The sequence below is a fragment of the Rhamphochromis longiceps genome, linkage group LG2 (assembly GCF_057381845.1).
Source record: "Rhamphochromis longiceps isolate RC_006_pf linkage group LG2, R_longiceps_female_GT1.1, whole genome shotgun sequence".
Taxonomy (NCBI): Eukaryota; Metazoa; Chordata; class Actinopteri; order Cichliformes; family Cichlidae; genus Rhamphochromis; species Rhamphochromis longiceps.
This window is the reverse complement of record NC_140558.1, coordinates 24,348,150-24,366,631: the sequence shown is the minus strand read 5'-3', so window position 1 is coordinate 24,366,631 and position 18,482 is coordinate 24,348,150. Positions and strand designations below refer to the sequence as shown.

The 18,482-nt window shown below is 41.3% G+C and overlaps 2 protein-coding genes across 5 annotated transcripts in view; both read right to left on the bottom strand.

The window, feature by feature from the left end:
* myot (myotilin) overlaps positions 1 to 11,536 on the bottom strand; it is a 33,087-nt gene extending 21,551 nt beyond the window's left edge. Inside the window, exons 1-5 of the mRNA XM_085419434.1 lie at positions 11,389 to 11,536; positions 5,072 to 5,104; positions 4,636 to 4,822; positions 4,367 to 4,429; positions 4,101 to 4,242 (exon numbers count right to left, since the gene is read on the bottom strand). Coding sequence (XP_085275560.1) covers positions 4,101 to 4,242; positions 4,367 to 4,429; positions 4,636 to 4,822; positions 5,072 to 5,079 — 400 coding nt within the window. The 5' untranslated portion in view covers positions 5,080 to 5,104; positions 11,389 to 11,536. The remainder of the gene's footprint in view (positions 1 to 4,100; positions 4,243 to 4,366; positions 4,430 to 4,635; positions 4,823 to 5,071; positions 5,105 to 11,388) is intronic.
* Positions 11,537 to 13,745: 2,209 nt separating this feature from the next.
* Positions 13,746 to 18,482, bottom strand: part of LOC146677217 (mitogen-activated protein kinase kinase kinase kinase 4) — a 60,661-nt gene continuing 55,924 nt past the window's right edge. For all 4 annotated transcript variants that reach the window (XM_085419398.1, XM_085419410.1, XM_085419421.1 and 1 more), the window contains one exon: positions 13,746 to 18,438. In XM_085419398.1, the coding sequence (XP_085275524.1) occupies positions 18,355 to 18,438 (84 nt within the window). In that variant the 3' untranslated portion in view covers positions 13,746 to 18,354. The remainder of the gene's footprint in view (positions 18,439 to 18,482) is intronic.

Below are 18,482 nucleotides of genomic sequence, written 5' to 3'. Positions count from 1 at the left end.
ACTGAAATTCATTCAGGATCAGGAGGACTCATGATCTTCAGCAGCACCTCATCTTCAGAGCTCCACCGTAGGCCCGCCCCAGAAGATGGAGAAGCCCAGCATTTCATGAACAGTCACGGACATCCCCACAAAAGTTCATCTCACAGACAGACAGGGCCGTGGAGGAAGAGGATCAGGGGCGATGGATAACATTGCTCCGAGGTGCTGCCTTGCATTTTGCTCTTTCTCACTACAACTATGCCTATTACTGAAAGGCAGTTCACAGTAAGGCTCAGGCTGCTTGGGAACTGAGCATTTCTTCTCCACTCACATCTTTCGACTTCCCATTTGTATACACCACTGCAACTCTGTCCCCTCAACCCCCATAGACAGTATAGAATATAGACTGTATAAAACATTGATATAGCTACAGTAACATCATCCATTGGTCTCTGAAGTCCCATTTTGTAGCATCAAGATGAGCATTATTACCGTTGCCATCTTGATTGCAAAAACCAGCTAAGGTGGGAAGAAAGAAAGAAAGAAAGAAAGAAAGAAAGAAAGAAAGAAAGAAAGAAAGAAAGAAAGAAAGAAAGAAAGAAAGAAAGAAAGAAAGAAAGAAAGAAAGAAAGAAAGAAAGAAAGAAAGAAAGAAAGAAAGAAAGAAAGCTGTTTTCCTATAGATTTCTATAGGTTTCAATTAGGCTAGCTGTTGCCATCTGGTAGACTTCAGACCGAATGTACATTTAGGGTTCTTCTGTATTGGCTTCATGTTTCCAACAAACAATGCTGTCTATGCCCCAACCGGTCGCGGAAGATGACTGCCCCTTTTTGAGCCTGGTTCTTCTGAAGGTTTCTTCCTGTTAAAAGGGAGTTTTTCCTTCCCACTGTCGCCAAGTGCTTGCTCATAGGGGATCGTTAGATTGTTGGGGTTTTCTTTTACAGTGTAGGGTCTTTGCCATGCAATATAAAGTCCCTTGAGGCGACTGGCTATGAATTGGCCTTAATTAGCCAGTGGTCATATTCCATACCCAGCTATTTATCAACCATCATTTGCATTCTATATTCCAAAAGGTTGAATCTGTTCATCTGGACGTAGTGTTTTCAGTGGGACTCAAATAACTCAAAATGTTAGAAATATTCCAGTGTTAGAAAATCAGCACTGCTCAGTGTTAGTCTTTGTTAATCTTCAAAACTGACTAGGTTACTTTTAAACATATAACACTGTCAAAAGTGTTAATTTAACACTCAACAGTGTTGTATTTAACACTCAGAGGTGTGGACCCATATAGACCCTCTCTAGTGTTAATTTAACACTGGAGATTTTGCTGTGTGAAACCATAAAGCTGCACTTTCTTTTTGCCTTATAGTCTGATTTGTCATAACTTTTCCGTTTTGTGACAGTTTTCTTTGGCTGTCACTTCTTCACCCCGACCTGTCTTATTTGGCTCAGCAGAACTAAAATATATATCCTGCTGCTTTTACACACGCACTCACATAATGCTCAGCGATTCTCTGTGCAAGCTTGCTGCGGGAGATTTCACTTGTCATGTTTGCATAGTAAGCTAACGATTGATAAGACGATGTCAGAGGAATTGGTGCGCAAATTATCATCACTCACCAATCAGTACTGTCGCTCTCTATACACAGTTCACGTGATTGCAAAGTGAAAGCAAAAAACAAGCGCAAATTCAAACGCGATTTCAATATGTCACATATTGACAGTGGCTCACCGATGCCAATAACTATTCAATTCAATTCAATTCAATTTTATTTATATAGCGCCAAATCACAACATAAGTCGCCTCAAGGCGCTTCATAGATACAGAGAAAAACCCAACAATCATATGACCCCCTATGAGCAAGCACTTTGGCAACAGTGGGAAGGAAAAACTCCCTTTTAACTACACTGACACACTGGTTTTGTCTTTGTTTTGTAACTTCCTTTCCCTCTTCCTCATATACATATATACATACATACATACATATACATATTGAACCTCAAATTGAACCTCCCCCACCCTCATTCAGATCTGGCGTTTGGAATTATTTTGGTTTTCATGTGACGTATGACCCTGAAGGTAAGCGCGTCATGGACTAAAGTAAAACAGTATGTTGGATGTGCCATGCAATGCTCAATTACATGGGTGGGAGCTAGTGTGTTAGCGCAGTTGGCCATCCAGCCCCATGCACGGGACAATCCACGGTAGCTCGTTAACGGAGATTTGCCGTGTTGTGGCGTTAACGTCATTTCAACGAGATTAACGCTGACAGCACTAGTGGGAACACAACGAATATGACTGCACATTTACACCGACATCATCCTAGTGCAAAGACAAGTGGAAGCAGACAAAAACAACAAACACGCATGCTACAAACTTTACCCAGGTCATTTAGACAGCTGTTAGCACATGATTCTCCTTATGGGGACCTGATATGTTTAATATGCTGCTGAGAATATAGCCCAGAAGAAGCGTATAGTATAGCTTTTATTTTGGAAAGAGCCATTTCTCTGTAATAAACTCTCTTTTCCAAAGATGAGTGATTCCTCAATCAGATACAGGGCTCGCAATATCGCTAGCCCGACGTCCTGGGGCTAGCGAGTTTTCCAGTCGGGCTACCAAAATCTATCTCTGCCCTGCCCATCGGGCTATCGTAGGAAGGACAAATATATGTCAATGCTTTTGCATTCTTTCGGAAATGTAGCTGGGTAATTATGTCATTGGCATCGGTGAGCCACTGTCAATATGTGACATATTGAAGTCGCGTTTGAATTTGCGCTTGTTTGTTGCTTTCACTTTGCAATCGTGCGAACTGTGTATAGAGAGCGACAGCACTGATCTGTGAGTGATGATAATTTGCGCACCAATTCCTCTGACATCGTCTTATTAATCGTTAGCTTACTATGCAAACATGACAAGTGAAATCTCCCGCAGCTTAAACATGTGAGAGGTTGATCGCGCAGAGAATCGCTGAGCTTATGTGAGTCCGTGTGTAAAAGCAGCAGAATATATATTTTAGTTCTGCTGAGCCAAATAAGACAGGTCAGGGTGAAGAAGTGACAGCCAAAGAAAAGCTTACCACAAAACGGAGAAGTTATGACAAATGAGACTATAAGGCAAAAAGAAAGTGCAGCTTTATGGTTTCATGGACAAAAGAATTTCTGTGGCTGCAATATGACGAGCTAAATAACCAGGGCTGCACATAAGTGGTCCGCAGGTGCGCTTTCGCTGTCAAAATAAAAAACACGCACAAGATATGAAGTTGCAACGCGTGTTTGCGTACATAAGATTTTCAGGAGGAGGACAGATATTTGTTTAGAACTCTGTCGAAGAAGCTCCTTTAAGCAATTACTTTGGTCTTCCTCCACCTCCAAACAAATATCAGAAGGAGTCCAAACCACAAAAGAAGCACGTATTCTCGGAAAAGTGGTTGCAGGAGGTGAGCTGGCTTCAAACAAATGATGAACGCACAGAGATGTGGTGCGGAATGTGCCGTGAAAATGTAATATATGACAAATTAAAAAGGCATGAACATTTTTTTTTGTATCGAAAAAATATCGAACCGAACCGTGAATTTTGTGTATTGTTGCACCCCTAATATATATATATATATATATATATATATATATATATATATATATATATATATATATACACGTAACTATCCTTGCCCTCTTTCATTCAGTGTCATCCTCAGTGACATAGGAGTAACGGTTCCTCGCAAATGCCATCAAAGTGCAGCCTCCTCCCTGTTTGTTCCCCATAGAGGTCCATTTAAATCGGCTCCCAAATTTCAGCTCACTGAAATTCTTTACACTGTCACCACATCAATATAATAAACTCTACAGATATGAAAATTTAATATTTTGTAGACTGGAAGTGGCTTTCAGTCACGGTGAAGAAATCTTTGCGATACAAATTATAGTTTTCTCTAGGAAAACATTTTTTTCAGAGCTTAAATCCTGTTTGCCCTGTGTGTCTGACCCTAAGGTGCAGAAGGGTGTGTATTCCATCACCCCCTTCCGCTGTCTAGTTTTAATTACTGTCTCTTATAATGGTATGGAGGGCACATGTTAGAACCAAGATTTAGGAAAATCAGAGCAAGTATGAAAACACTCACTCTTGCGGAGTATCCTAAAATCATCGGAGTCCAGTATTTGCTCATCCTCTCTGTACCACATAACCTGCAGGGGCGGAGTCCCCCTCAGTCTGCACTCCAGGACCACCAGCTGACCCTTCACCGTAGACACGTCGTGGAGACACTGGCAGAGGGAGCAATGATGACCATGATCAAGAGAAGGTATGACAACAGGTTCATATGAGTATGGTTTCTGATTTTCTTTGTGCACTTTCATGAACAAATACAAGAGTGCACATTTATTTCACCTTAACAAATGTGGGAGCCACTGCGCTGCTTGAATGCTGCTGGTTGTAGATGGGACTCTGAGTCTGGGGAAATGGAATAATATAAATCACCTAATTTGTTTGAAAATCATTTGCCATGTCCATTTCTTTATTTACAAAAAGGTTGCTTTCAACATTACAGGACATTAAAATGACATTTAGCTATTTAACCAGTTTATCCCCTTAATGAAACATACTCGTGTGTTTTATCGAATGAGGTGAAATGACTCATTTTAAATGGCTGTAATTACCCTCTGAGGGCTGACACACAGCGGCTGCACCAGGCTGGAGTGTCTCTGACCGAGGAGAGTGGAGGAGGAGGAGGAGGAGGAGATGGTGGAGGAGCAGGAGGAGAGCTCACGAGTGGAGGATGCAGCAGCAGAGGAGGAGGAGATGGTCAGAGACATGGTGCTTGTCTTCTTCTGCACCTTCTGGACTCTAATCGCCAATAATGAAATGAATAAATCTGTGTTTGGATGCTTCCTCGGGTTGTGAGGACATAAGTCTGTATACAGAGTCACACTGTGGGGATTCTTTCCTTATTGTTAAGGACAAAAAGTAAGTCTCCATCTTACAATCATTAGAAATTTAAAGTAAAGATTTATGATCAAATTAGGTTAAATTGAGTCAAGTATTACTTATGGTTCATGAAAAGGAAACGTGTGTTTGTGTGCAGGTCTAACTTACTGTTCCATGTTCCAGGCTGCAGTGACAGAGGTCCTGCAAAGACAAAGGGACACTCTCAAACATGCTGTGCTACAGTGTTGTAGAAATGAGTGTCTGCAGGTATGAGTGAACACATACATTTCATTTTACAAAGCACCAGCACAGACTTTTAGCAACTAATAAGATGTTAATCAAGAATTAGATTCCAACCCATTAAATCATATTAATTCAATGTTTTTTCCAACAGTTCGAAACACGGTTCAGTTTTTGTTTGCTTCTGCACACGAGTCACATGTGCAGTGGGGAAGTAATTATGTGATCTCCCGCTGAATTTGTGAGTTTACTCACAAAGATGTGAACAGTCTCTAATTTGAAGGTAGTTTCATTTCATTTAATAAACATGACTTAATACTTGGCTTTAGAAACCCTTGCTGGCGAGCACAGTGGTGAGGCGTTTCATGTAGTTGTTCAGCAGGTTTGCACATGTCTCAGGACGGACTTTGGTCCACTCCTCTTTACAGAAACTCTCTAAATCCTTTAGATTTCTTGGCTGCTGCTCAGCAACTCAAAGCTTCACGTTCCTCCATAGATTTTCTGTCAGACTGAGCTCTGGAGACGGGCTCAGCCACTCCATGACATGGCGGTATGTTTTGGGTCAGTATCAGGCTGGAAGACCCATCCATGACCCATCTTCAATGTTCTGGCTGTTGGTTTTATGGTTCATTGCTCCATCCATTGGCCTCTTAATGGGGCTTAATGTTAGTCAAGCTGTCCTGTACCCCTAGCAGAAAAACAGGTTCAAACAGGTGTGCTGGAGTGTTGGGATGGTGTTCTTTGGGTCACACACATTCTCACATTTTTGATTTCTGCCAACCCTTCACTGAATCATTTATATGTTCACTGGCAAACTTAAAACGGGCCTGTATATGTGCCTTCTTGAGCAGGGTGACTTTGCATCGCAAGATTTCAATCCATTATAGCGCACTGATGGTCTTTTAGTCCAGTCCATCCTTGTGCAGGTCTACAGCCTTGTCCCTGACGTCCTTTGGCAGCTCTCTGGTGTTGCCCGTGGTGATGGAGAGGTTGGAATGGAAGAAACTGATCATGTGGACGGGTGTGCTTTATACATACGAGTTGAGATCAAGCGAATCTGTAACTGATCGACTGGTAGGTTGATTGAGCCAATCTGTGGGAGCTTGTTCTGACTGCATTTTAGGGGATGAAATACTTCTTTCTGTCTTTGGTCGATAACCTGTCTCTTTCCATTAAATTGCAACAAGCATAAAATTTAAAAACTATTCATTTCCTTGTACGTGAGCAGACTTAAAAATTCAGCCAGAGATCAAATAATTATTTCCTGGATTGTAAGCCTCCTTTCTGCTGTCTTTCTGTTTTGTGTAAACCATCAAATAAGTAACACATTTTTGGATTAATGCTGAACATGTGTAGGCCTATAAACAAAACTGATGTCGGCACTGGTATCAGTAAAATCTTCTGAGAGCATCCCTGGCCAGAAAACGCCTCAGACAAATGCTTGAGATTAAAGCTGGATGAGCCCCTGTTTAAAAAAGACACACAGTCGGGTGTTGATTAAAACAACATCTTGGCAGGACTGTACGTCACGTTTGGATCAATGAACGTGCACAAAGCCTATGTAATTATGAGATTTCACGTCTAGTGAAACTTTAGACAGGTTTAATTTATAGACTGTATAAAAAAAGATGTGCCTTAAATCTGCATTCTTCCAAATGGCCAGAATGGAGAGAACTATCTTACTGCAACAAGAAGAAGTTTTGTCCAAATGATAGTAAAACAGATAATAAGGCAGGACGGAGCTACTTTGTAACTGACAAGCTGTTCGTTTCACAGTCACTTCCACCCCTCATTTATAATACTGAACTCAAAGCTTCAAAACAGGATTTCACAACTAATTAACACACAACACTTTGTTTGCCTTGAATTAAATTTTACAGCCACATTTGCCTCAATGCAAATTATATTGTAAAGACCTTAGAGAGAAAACCCAACAATCAGACAATCCCCTCTGAGGAAGACCTTGGCAACAGTGGGAAGAAAAAACTCCCTTTTAACAGGAAGAAACCTCCAGCAGTTATATTTAATACAGCTAAATTCAAGCTTGATTACATGCATTTCTATTGATCTGTTGTTTCTTTCAGGTGGTGATATACAAACACAGTAATGTTTTGTATTACTATTTATCATCCCCAAACAAATGAATGGTCACGCACGCTTACGCAGACTCAAAGTTAGACGTGGAAACATATAAGCTTAAACGCTTGAGCTCACACACTGGATTCCTCAAACAGGGCACCAAATCACTCTTGTAACAGGTCACTGTTTCTCCATGACTTTGTTTGGCAACAGCATGGCCATATCTGAGCTAACTGAAGGCATAAGGAGACTCATACACCCAAAAGACTCCCTCAGATCTCAGCCTTCCGGCCTTGGGAGGTCTGTCTTGGTTTCAGAGAAGGAGCTGCCTGAGGTTCAGGTTTCTGGGCTAAATTAAACTTTGTCACCTCCTAAGCACTGCACAGACTGTCTGAGCTGTGATAAATCAACGCATCTCCATGTCGAAGTCGCAGAGGTAAAGAAAAGTCTTTACTCTAGAATTATATACATTTAATCTACAACAGTACATCTTAGCTGGGTTACTATTTGTACTAGTTGTGCTACATGGGGTCACAGCAGTCAAATAAACACAGCCTAAACATTGTCTAAATGAGAGGATCACAGCTTAAGAAAGAAGAAACAACTAAGGCATGTATGACATCCGTGTGTACATCCAGTTTTCCCCTCACATAATCACTCCAAACAGCTGTGTGTGCGCGTACTAAAGCCCACTGCTGATACAACAGCAACTGTTGCTAAACCCTTTGTATCAATTGTCTCTCTTATATAACTGCAGAATTTGTGGCAGCGACAACAGGACAGGACAAGTTCATGCAGTGCAACAAATCCACTACCTGGCAAGCAACAGATGGACAGAGGCACACAAGCAGTGACAGCCAAGTTCAGTGACGTCCCAAACAAGGATGTAACATTGATATTATCTGACGGCAGGCAAATCAAAGACACGGGTGACAGTGGCATCCTTTTTGCTTTAGTGTAGGTGAAGACTGAGCAGTATTAGACCCTACATTTCCCATAATGCAACTTGCTGGAGGCTTCTCAGTATGACCTCCCTCCCTGGGTGTCCGATGTAGACTGTCATGCCTTCAGATTATTAAGTTTTTCTAAGTGCCTAAAGTTTAAAGTGAGACGAAAGGACGTCCAGACTGACAGAAGATGTTAAAACATGAATCCAAAGGAGAACAAACATCATCACTAGATCGTCCAGAAGCTTATTGCCAGTTGGCCTTTAGCAGCCCTCAAAGAGGAAAGATGCTACCCATCTCAGACCTCCTGTTTCCCTGAAGCCATACCCAGTCAAACATGGCCAGGAGTTCGGTGGGCTCCTGCACCAGAGCTCTGAATACAGTGACTGGTCTGTGTGGTGAGAAGCATTAATACAGTATAATGCATATGTAAAATCACATAACTTTAGACCAATCGTAGGTCCCTATTACGGCAGACTGCTACTCTGAACATTTGCATGTAATTTGTCAATATGGCTTGCTAATGCGTATGGCACACGACTCCGTGTTGCTCACTGATGTGTCAATGAAGAATCATGGCTGGTATTTTTAACAGCATGTTGAGCCCACTGATTCTGTAACACGGGGAAAGAGGAAGATGGCTGCACTCTGTCTGAGTTCAGTATTCCAGTAAGTGCATTTCCAGTGCACCTGTTCTCACCTGACAGGAGAAAGCCAGCCTTTGGAGATGAGTCATGGTGATGACTGTTTGTCATTTGGTTTGCTATTACAAACGGTGAATGGTGATAGTTAACAGGTGCCACAAACGTATCCTCCAACCTGTGTTATTAGCATAAATGATCTATTTTATACACTAACAGCATGTATAGATGTGTCATTTACAGTTATCAAAGAAAACTGAGCTGTCCTGCAGTCGACGAGGAGATTCTGACAAACAGGAAGAAACAGCCAGCCTTGCTCATTTAAACAGATCCCTCTTTGGTGTACACAACACCATGAAGCTTTCAGCCACTAGCAGCTCTCAGCTGTGGACAGGAATGGCACATTAGAGCAGAAATCCAGAATGAAGTGGACCGTGTTAAAATTAGCTAACAAAGCAACCTTTATATAAACCTGTGGGCTTTGAAAAGTACCCTCCAAAAATCTAGAGTAATGTATTAACCACTGAATGTAGGAGGTTTATAACAGGCTAAGCAAAATGCACAAACACAAACATCATGTTAAACTTTTTCCATACATCTCTGTGACCAGACCAAGAGCACACCAGCAAAGAGAAAAGATACAAAAAGGCACACACTGTTGCTTTACTCAGTTGTAATAGTTGTGATAAAAGTAGCATTACATGATGCATACTGCACACAGCTATTATTAGTTATTTATGAAAAACTGAAACTATAAATCTAGTACTATTCATTGTTGTACATTAAGAAATATATTTAATACATGGGTCTTTCCAGGAAATATCTTTGTAATTAATAGAAGACTCTTAAGTAAGTGAATGTAGCATTAGTGTCAGTTTATACTGTATATGGTATGATGTTTTGTGATAGCAGCAGGATATGATAAGGAATTAAATTGTATCTTCTCTAACAGCATGAATCTTGGTTCACTCCAGCGTTTCTCTGAGACTGTTCAGATACAGTAGTAATTTAAGCTAAATGCTAATATTGGTAACAATGGTTGTTTTGGTGCGTTCCAAAATAAGTCAGAATTCGGAAATTTGACATTCCCAGTTGGAAATTTTTTGCGGAATTCAGAGCAGAATGTCAGAGCAGACCAACATACCCAACATAGTTGTTGGGTATGTTGGTCTGTAATGTTGTGGGGATGGAGTTGGACTCCCTTAAAGTGGTGTTGGAGAGGCGGATGTTGTCCAAGATAAAGACAATGTTGGATAACACCAAATAATTACCAAAAATCACCACTGAACCACACAGGAAATCATTCCTGCCTGTTGCTCCCTGTACAACTCATCGACTTAACACACTGTATACTGCAATAGCTACACCCTTTTTGCCCATGCTCTTCTTTCTTATTCAGCCATTTATCAATAAGTGACTTAATTTTTTAGTGAAGAGGTGATTTCAAAGGCCAACTCTTTGTAAAGGGACTACTGATAACAAAGAGAAATTACGTTTTGAATTTTCTCAGTTGCATCACTCCAGAAACCGTCCTAGTCCTCAACCTATGACTCTCCAATTCTCCTACCTCCTCAGCTTGGCTGTGCACAGGACCAATTTAGCGCAGACTGGGTCACCTGATCTCTCTTTTGGCCAACCAGAACCCAGTGGCTGAACACAGTGTCACACAGGCATGCCAGGCTTGTACACACACACAGCTCAAATTTGGCTGGTATGTCTTATGTTGCCTCACACTGCAGGACATGTAACTGACACAGTTCCTTTTTTTATTTATACCCTTTAAATTCCCCTCTTCATTTGCTGCACTCGATATCCTATGTGGATAGTTTGCACCAATGTCTTTGAGTGTGCCTATATATTTTTCAAAGACTATCATTGTGCTAATTTAAAGATGTGCATTGGGATGTTCTCTTTTGATATATGCCGTTTTGTAACAGTAACTACAAAGAATCTTTAGTGGTGTCACTAGAAGCTGAAGGCAGCCAGGGGAAAGTAAGTAGGTAGATCAACAGATGGATAGGCGAGTAGAAAGGTAGGTTATTAGATAAGCATGTAGGTAGGAAGTTACATAGCTACAAAGGTTGGTAGTTAAAATAATAGCGTGTCGAGGTAACTATTGTCAATGAAATATAGCTAGATAGCACATGACGCAGCATATAAATTATAAATAACTTTAGACAGATCATTCCAGCTGTCCTCTTCCTTCTGGCTGCAAACTCAGTCACTCCAGTACTGCCTGCAGTATCAGGATCTCATTGGCCATGGACCAAATGAATTACACCATTTGATGATCTGATTAACTTGACTTTTGCTTTCTCTTTTCTTTGAATCCTGACAAGGAGCAGGGCTTGAAGCATGCCACACATGCTGGACTTACACTTTTGCGAAACTTTCTGGATGTCTCTACCGAAAAGCTAATGATTTGAAATGCAAGCTGGGTTGCACAAGTTCCTCCATGCTGTAATTGTGTGTCATATGCTCCTAGCTTAATTTAGACAAGCAACAGGCAGCTCTGCATCCTCAACACAATCTTTAACCCATCTGAAGTGAACTTCCGCAAAAATATCCCCATCCTTACCTGTCTGCTTTATCCCCAGCAGGCCACAAAACCAAGAATAACAACAAATATATTGATCCAACAAGCAGAAAATCCAAATGTTAAAACCAAAACTGCTATATGACTGTGTGGCTGCCAGTCATGGCTTGGTTACTGGACGCTCCACAAGCAGGAGCTTGTGTGTGTGTGTGTTGAAGAGGTTGGGGTGTGGGACGGGGTTAGGGGGGAATCTGAGGCTGAGGAGGGGGGGTGAGAGGAAGCCACGTGGGGTTTGGTTAGAGGGGTACGGAAGGAGCAAATTTAGAGCAGAGTGAAGTGTTAATTAATGGTCAAAGAGAATAGGGAAGCTCAAGTCTGCCCCAGCCGGTGCCTCATGCCTTTGTGCTAATGTGCACAGCTAATGCCAAATCCAAATGACCATGGATAGCTGACACAGAGCTAGCTTGTTGCACGTTGCTGCACAAACTATAAAGATATATTGTTCCATCTGAAATTACAAAAAGTGGCGGAGGCGTCATGACCGGACCAAACTTCATCCAAGTGTGAGAGACAGGGGCCAGAAAACCTGCAACCGGTGCCAGTGAGTCTTTGGGTAGAAACCTGAGAACCAGAGAGAGTCGGACAGACGGAGGGAGACGTGAATACACAACCTTGGAAAACAGATCACACTCAAGCTCAGCTCATCAGGGCTTTATTCATCATATTTCACATAGATCTAACTGATGCAATATACTGAGTACATCAAACAGAATCATCTCATTCCAAAAGGCTTCACTTATTAAAGTAATGGACATAGAAGCTTCTGGGATAGTTTAAAATACATGCCTGAATATGCAAAACCTACATTGATCCATACAGGATCCCTACAGGTCCTCTGCGAGGGGTCTGGGAGCTCGCACGCCTTGTACAGCATCTTTGCTGTTTCTACGACTGCGCTCTTGCTCTTCTGGACAGAGATTTTCAATGTTGTTCCCTATCACTATCGCCCCGTCACTATAACTAGTGCAGTTATCTGCACTGCTACCTTCACCCTCCACATCTTCTCGAGCTCTTCTCTGAGCCCTTGGTACTTCTCCAGCGTCTTGTGTTCCTTCTTCCTGATGTTGCTGTCATTCGGTATCACGCTCTTCCTCTGCTTGTCCACCACTACTATGTCCTGTTGGTTAGCCATGACCACTTTGCCCGTCTGAATTACGAAGTCCCACAGGATCGTAGCTCGGTTATTCTCCACCACCCTAGGTGGCGTCTTCCATTTTGACTTCAAGACTTCCAGGTTATACTCGGCACAGATGTTCCTGTACACCAGGGCTGCCCAATCCCAGTCCTCGAGAGCTACTATCCTGCAGCTTTTAGATGCATCCCTACTCCAACACAGCTGAATCAAATGGTTTGATTACCTCTTCAGCATGCCATCATGTTTGGCAAAGGCCTGATAACAAGCCATTCATTTGATTCAGGTGTGTGGGAACAAGGATGCATCTAAAAGCTGCAGGACGGTAGCTCTCGAGGACCGGGATTGGGCACCCCTGCTGTACACTATGCCGGCCACTTGGTTATGGCGTTCCATGTATGCCCTGCCTGCTATCATCTTGCACCCTGCTGTTATGTGCTGGATTGTCTCAGGGGCATCTTTACACAGCCTGCACCTGGGGTCTTGCCTGCTGTGATAGACCCCAGCCTCTATGGATCTTGTGCTTAGAGCTTGTTCTTGTGCTGCCATGATTAGTGCCTCTGTGCTGTCAGTCCAGCTTTGTCCAGCCACTGGTAGGACTTCTGGATGTCAGCAACTTCCTCTATCTGCCAGTGGTACATACCGTGCAGAGGCCTGTCCTTCCACGATGGTTCTTCTCCTTGGTCCTCTTCTTTCTCAGGTTTCTGCTGCTTGAGATAAGCTCCAAGCACAAGGTCAGTTGTGGCCTGATGAAATCATGGATGTTCGTCGTCTCATCCTGGACAGTTGTTCTGTCTCTCACTGGTCCTCGGCTTTCTTCGTTCCACTTGGCGCACAGTGTCAAAGTGCTGGATTTGGGGTGAAACCGTCCATGCATGGTAAGGAGCTTGCATGTCTCGATGTTAGTGGCTTCTATCCCCACTTCAGTTTTGGCCAACAGGAATCTGAGTCTAATAAAATGATCCTTTCTAAATGGGAAATGCATTAAAAACATATATGTGATATTCTTTTTCTTTTCAGTATATTAGAGTCATCATTAGAAAATGAGTGACAGAATGTTTCTGTTGATGCCAACAAGGACAAACACAACATATTTTGTCACTTTGACAGATGCAGTGTGATCAGAAATATCAGCGTGCAAATCAACCCATCAGTGGATTAAATAAAGTCGTCCTATCAGTGAAAACTAGAAAGAAACAGACGATACTTGATTCAACATATTTATTGTGGCCTCACCGTTTTACATGGAAACACGAGTTAGTGTGCGTTCGTATCAAAGCATGAGGGGTACAGTGTACAATGCATAAAACAAAGGGCCAGTGCAAAAATATACCAAAGTATCAAAAGAATTATCTTATAAATGACACAGGAGCAGACAGATATATTTTCAGATATTTAGCCATATAATATTTGGTCTTATATAATCTCAAAACAACGGTTCTGTGGGTCAAATAACACCAAAAACTTCCAACTAAAGAATAAAGTCAGACTACCATGTATGTAACATGTAATTAGTTGGATTTTGGAAAATATCACCCCCCCCCCCAAAATTCACCAGGAAAATCATTTTGCTTATTGATGAATGACGCAATAAATGTCAATATTTAATCTTAAAAGGCCAATGTATGCAGTCAGCACCCCTTTCACATCCTCTTCCTCCTTCTCTTCATCACAACCAAAGCTATATAGATATCTAAACATATGTTCTAGGTATTATTTAAAGAAATTAAGCCTCTTGAAGCCTCTTCCTCGCTCCTCCTATTGACACTTGACTAAAACCTCCTAACTACCTCCTCCAACTTTGTCCTTCCTTTCCTTGAAGACTGAATTCTGCCTTTTTAAACACCAGTTTTCATCACACTCTCCCACACATCACATCCACAGGGTGGAAAACAACAGCTGACACTTAAGTGAATACTGCAAAAACGCAAGCTGCTTTGTATTCATTTTTTTCCCGTCCTGTATCACGCTTCATCCTACTTTGCAACACAATCCGGAGAAATAACGAGGTTGGGCTAAATGTTTGGGTCCATCTCCATCAATTAAACCTTACTTTTAATCTGAAAAGCTGTGCAAATCTACTTGGTGCAATAAAGATGTGCAATCTGATGCGACAGGTCTCCGTGAACCGAACTGAAATAAAAGGAAGCGGACGTGGGAAGCTAAAGAGACAGCCAGGGGTGGGAGCATGAAGCTGAAGATGGGGAAAAGATGCCGAGGGGATGAAAAGTGGCAGCAAGAGGAAACGAGTTGTGAAAAGTGAGAGAAAAAGAGTTTGTGGGAGAGTTAAGGATGTGAGTCACCACAGGCCTGATACAGAATCTATCACGTTTTTAACCAGTGGAAGGTGTAGGAGGAAGTGCGCTGTTCCCTCGCGCTCTCATTAGTGATACAGCGATCGTCCAGTGCTAAGCAACAGGGAGCAAAGAGTGGCAGCAGCAGGCACTTTGCTTCAAATAAACCAGAAAAATATCCTCATTCTCTAAAAGAGTAGCTTAAGATCATAAATGGATAAACCCTGATAAAAAGGAAACTGTTATTAGGTGTCAAACTGGTCAGCTTGCAGATGAGCTGATTTCATATGCTGTTACTTAAAGCAGTCCAGAGAGAAAGACAGATACTCTCAATCATTCCAATGTTAGACCATGTAAAAGAAAAGTGGTTATTGTAACAGAATTTCATAATGAACTCTGCAATTTAATCAGTTTTGAAGACAAATGAGAATTATGGAGTCAGAACTCATTTTAGAGCTGGTTTATTTCCCAGCATATACCCTAAAGGTGTATGACAGAGTGTGGAAGCAGGATGAGCAGATACAGGCTGTTCGATAACTGAAAGTTAGAGCTGAACAAAAACTATAAGAACTGTGGAGCACTAGGTTTTGGTCTGCTCTCCTGTCTAGTCTGGCCACGGTCCTGCTCAGGAACCTGACCAAAGCTGTCGGTTCTACACTGTCACCTTTCCCTGTAGGCCTGACCACAAGCTAGCACAGCAACAGTCTCTATGTACTTGTCCTATTCCATACTTAAAACAAAAACCCACATATACAGTAGCCTACAGGTTTTAAAAAATGTTAACATTATTGGTAAAAAAGTTAATTTAAAAAAAGCAAGCTAGGTAAGGTGTATTTACTCGTGACATGCTCGCCAGAATTTAATCTAACCAAATTTAATTTCAGTTGTTATCCACTTCAAACAAGGATAACAGTTTTAAGGTGCCTTACAATCTGAATCTATGTAAATATTAGCGCAAAGTATGCTACGTGTGTACAAGTCCTTTTGTTTATGAGACAAGTGACTCATTTTGGTACTGCTAGCCAAGCTTTGCTTTCATATAACAGCTAACAGCATTAGCTAGGAGCTGCAAGTTAGCTAATAGTTACGGCATATTTTGGCCCTGTTAGTGAGCACCTCTTAGCCTGGTAATATTAGGTCACAATCCACTATGTTAATGCACAATTGCCGCGTTAAGCTATTTGTTAAGTACGTCAGACAATCAAACACCTTCTGTCCCCGAAAGAATCGTTGTAAGACGTGATTAAAACTTAGCAATAAGACAAAAATTTCATTTTCCAGTTCAAAATATTCTCACAGAACCAGCTGTAATATTTCTCACAAGTCATAAGTCTATAATAAAAGTAAAATTAAAGTATCAATGTATATAAAAACATTTGGCACAATTATGATAACGACAAAATTCAAGAGTGTGCAGGATAATGTAAAAAACATAAAGTTAGCCGTTTAAGCAAAATCTCGTAGAGGAGAAACAGAATAATAAAATGGATAAATACTCAGATTCACATTTGAAGGTAAGAAAACCGCAATGATTTCTTTACCTTTACCAAAGCAAATAATACTTAATGCATACATCTGTGATATTTAATACATAAACACTCGTAACATTGACTTGTGTGTATTTTGTTGCAACACTTTGGGCCTGGGTGAGTTTCCAAGGTGATCTAAGAGTTTATCAAATTAATAACTTGATTCATAAATGAGATCAGTTGTCACTTGTGAATAATCTGTTAGAATCAAGGAAGCAAATACATCAAAGCTTTCATCTTTGGTTTCTTGCTTTGAAGCTCATTGAATAAAAGACAAAGAGGCCCAACTCACTACATATCCTATATTTTATATTTTCAACATGTTGCCCCATCAAAAACTGGTCCGACAGTGGGTAGTGTAACAAATACTGATCCAAAGGTTAGCAGTGATCTCTTCAATACTGACGACAGGATGGCTTTTGATGTAACGCGTATAAGAGGGCAACTGTGCAAAACACCTTTCTTACACACGCAACAAGAAAATCAAACAAACAGAATTCACATTTGATTTTAGACGATTCAGCCAAGTTTGTGAGTCCTGTGAGCAGCTCACATTCACAATCAAAGACCGTGGGGGGCATGCACGACTCGGTTTTAAGATTGAATTTCACATTCGTAAGCCTGCAATTCTGTACATATATGTAAAGATGGCGTGTAATAAAATATTTAGAAAACAGTGCATCTTACAGGATTATATACAAGCTATACAAAAAAAAGAGCGAGTTATACTTGCTTTATATCTCTATTTATCTACACTATTTATGCTGCACATTTAAATTGCTCCTTTTATGGTAAATGGCTTTTAAGGTCCTTTGCAAAAAGAAATGCGATTTAAATGACGTGGTCCAGTTCTGTGGTAGACTGACCTCTCACACTTAGAGCTGAGGGGAGGGGCTGTGCTAGCAACATATATTCAAACTAATTCAAACTATGCAACGCAGCAAATATACCCATCAGTATTTTTTTTTTCCTCACTTCATAACGAATTTGCAGACTAGTTGCGTGAGAAAATAATTCCTATCTAACATTTGATAGTGCTATATATTAAATAAAATAGTGATATGTATTTAATAAACTAGAACATGAGTCAGTACAGTAATATGATAGTTTGTTTGGGTTCTACCACTCTGATAAAAGCAATTCTATCAATTCAAGGACTTCATAAATACCGGAACAGTTTTGAGGTATTGCAGACAGGCAGCGAACACTGTGGATCTAAAACTGCTCCAAGGACGTAATCATGGCACGAGCAACAAAGATGGAATGATATGAAGCAGCCCACATTTCATTAAATGCCCAGGTGATGTACAGAGTGAACAAAGCTACTGACAGACAAACACAAATTAAGTGATGATTACTCTCTGGTGTGTGCAGCAACAACTGTGATCCAGGTGTGAGGATGCCGATGATCCAGAAAAGCATCAGAGCTGGGCATTTTAAAACGCACACAATCAAATACTTGTTAAGCACATAATTAAGTCATAATTGATTCTTGAAAAAAAAAAAAAAAAAAATCCAGGCGCTGAACAAACAGCCAGGTGTTCATGTGAAATCCCAGAACAACCGTCCACGTGAAGCCCTCTGTTTTGGTGAAGCGTCACGTAAAATAAAGGAAAAAAGACGCTGGCACAGCTGCTTGTACCTTTGAACATTTCTGTGGATGTGTGTTTGTGCTGCAAATCATGTCCAGGCGTCAGTGCTGTGATCCACGCGTCAGTAGTCGATGATGGAGCGATGAATTCAAGCTTTTTTCCTGCAGGCGGATTTTTGACCAGCTCAATCGTTGATCATAATGGTTTAACATGGCGACTGCACAAGGCTGAGGGACGGATGGAGGAATCGAGCAGACTCTTGCAATGGTATCCACCACTTCACGGAGGTCAACGCAGGTCAGCACAAAGCCAAAAAACACACAACAAAGCATCACCAGGATAACCCAGAACAATGAAGGCAGACGCCCACCAGTCGATCCCAGAGGTAACTGGTCTCAGTGTTACCAGTTGAACAGAGAGTTCTGTCCGAGAGTCATGAAGTAAATCTGACTGCTGCCGCCCGACTGCACCGACGCAAAGAAAACCTGCAACAAGACGGTGCTTTTAGGAACTGAAATCAAACAAACGG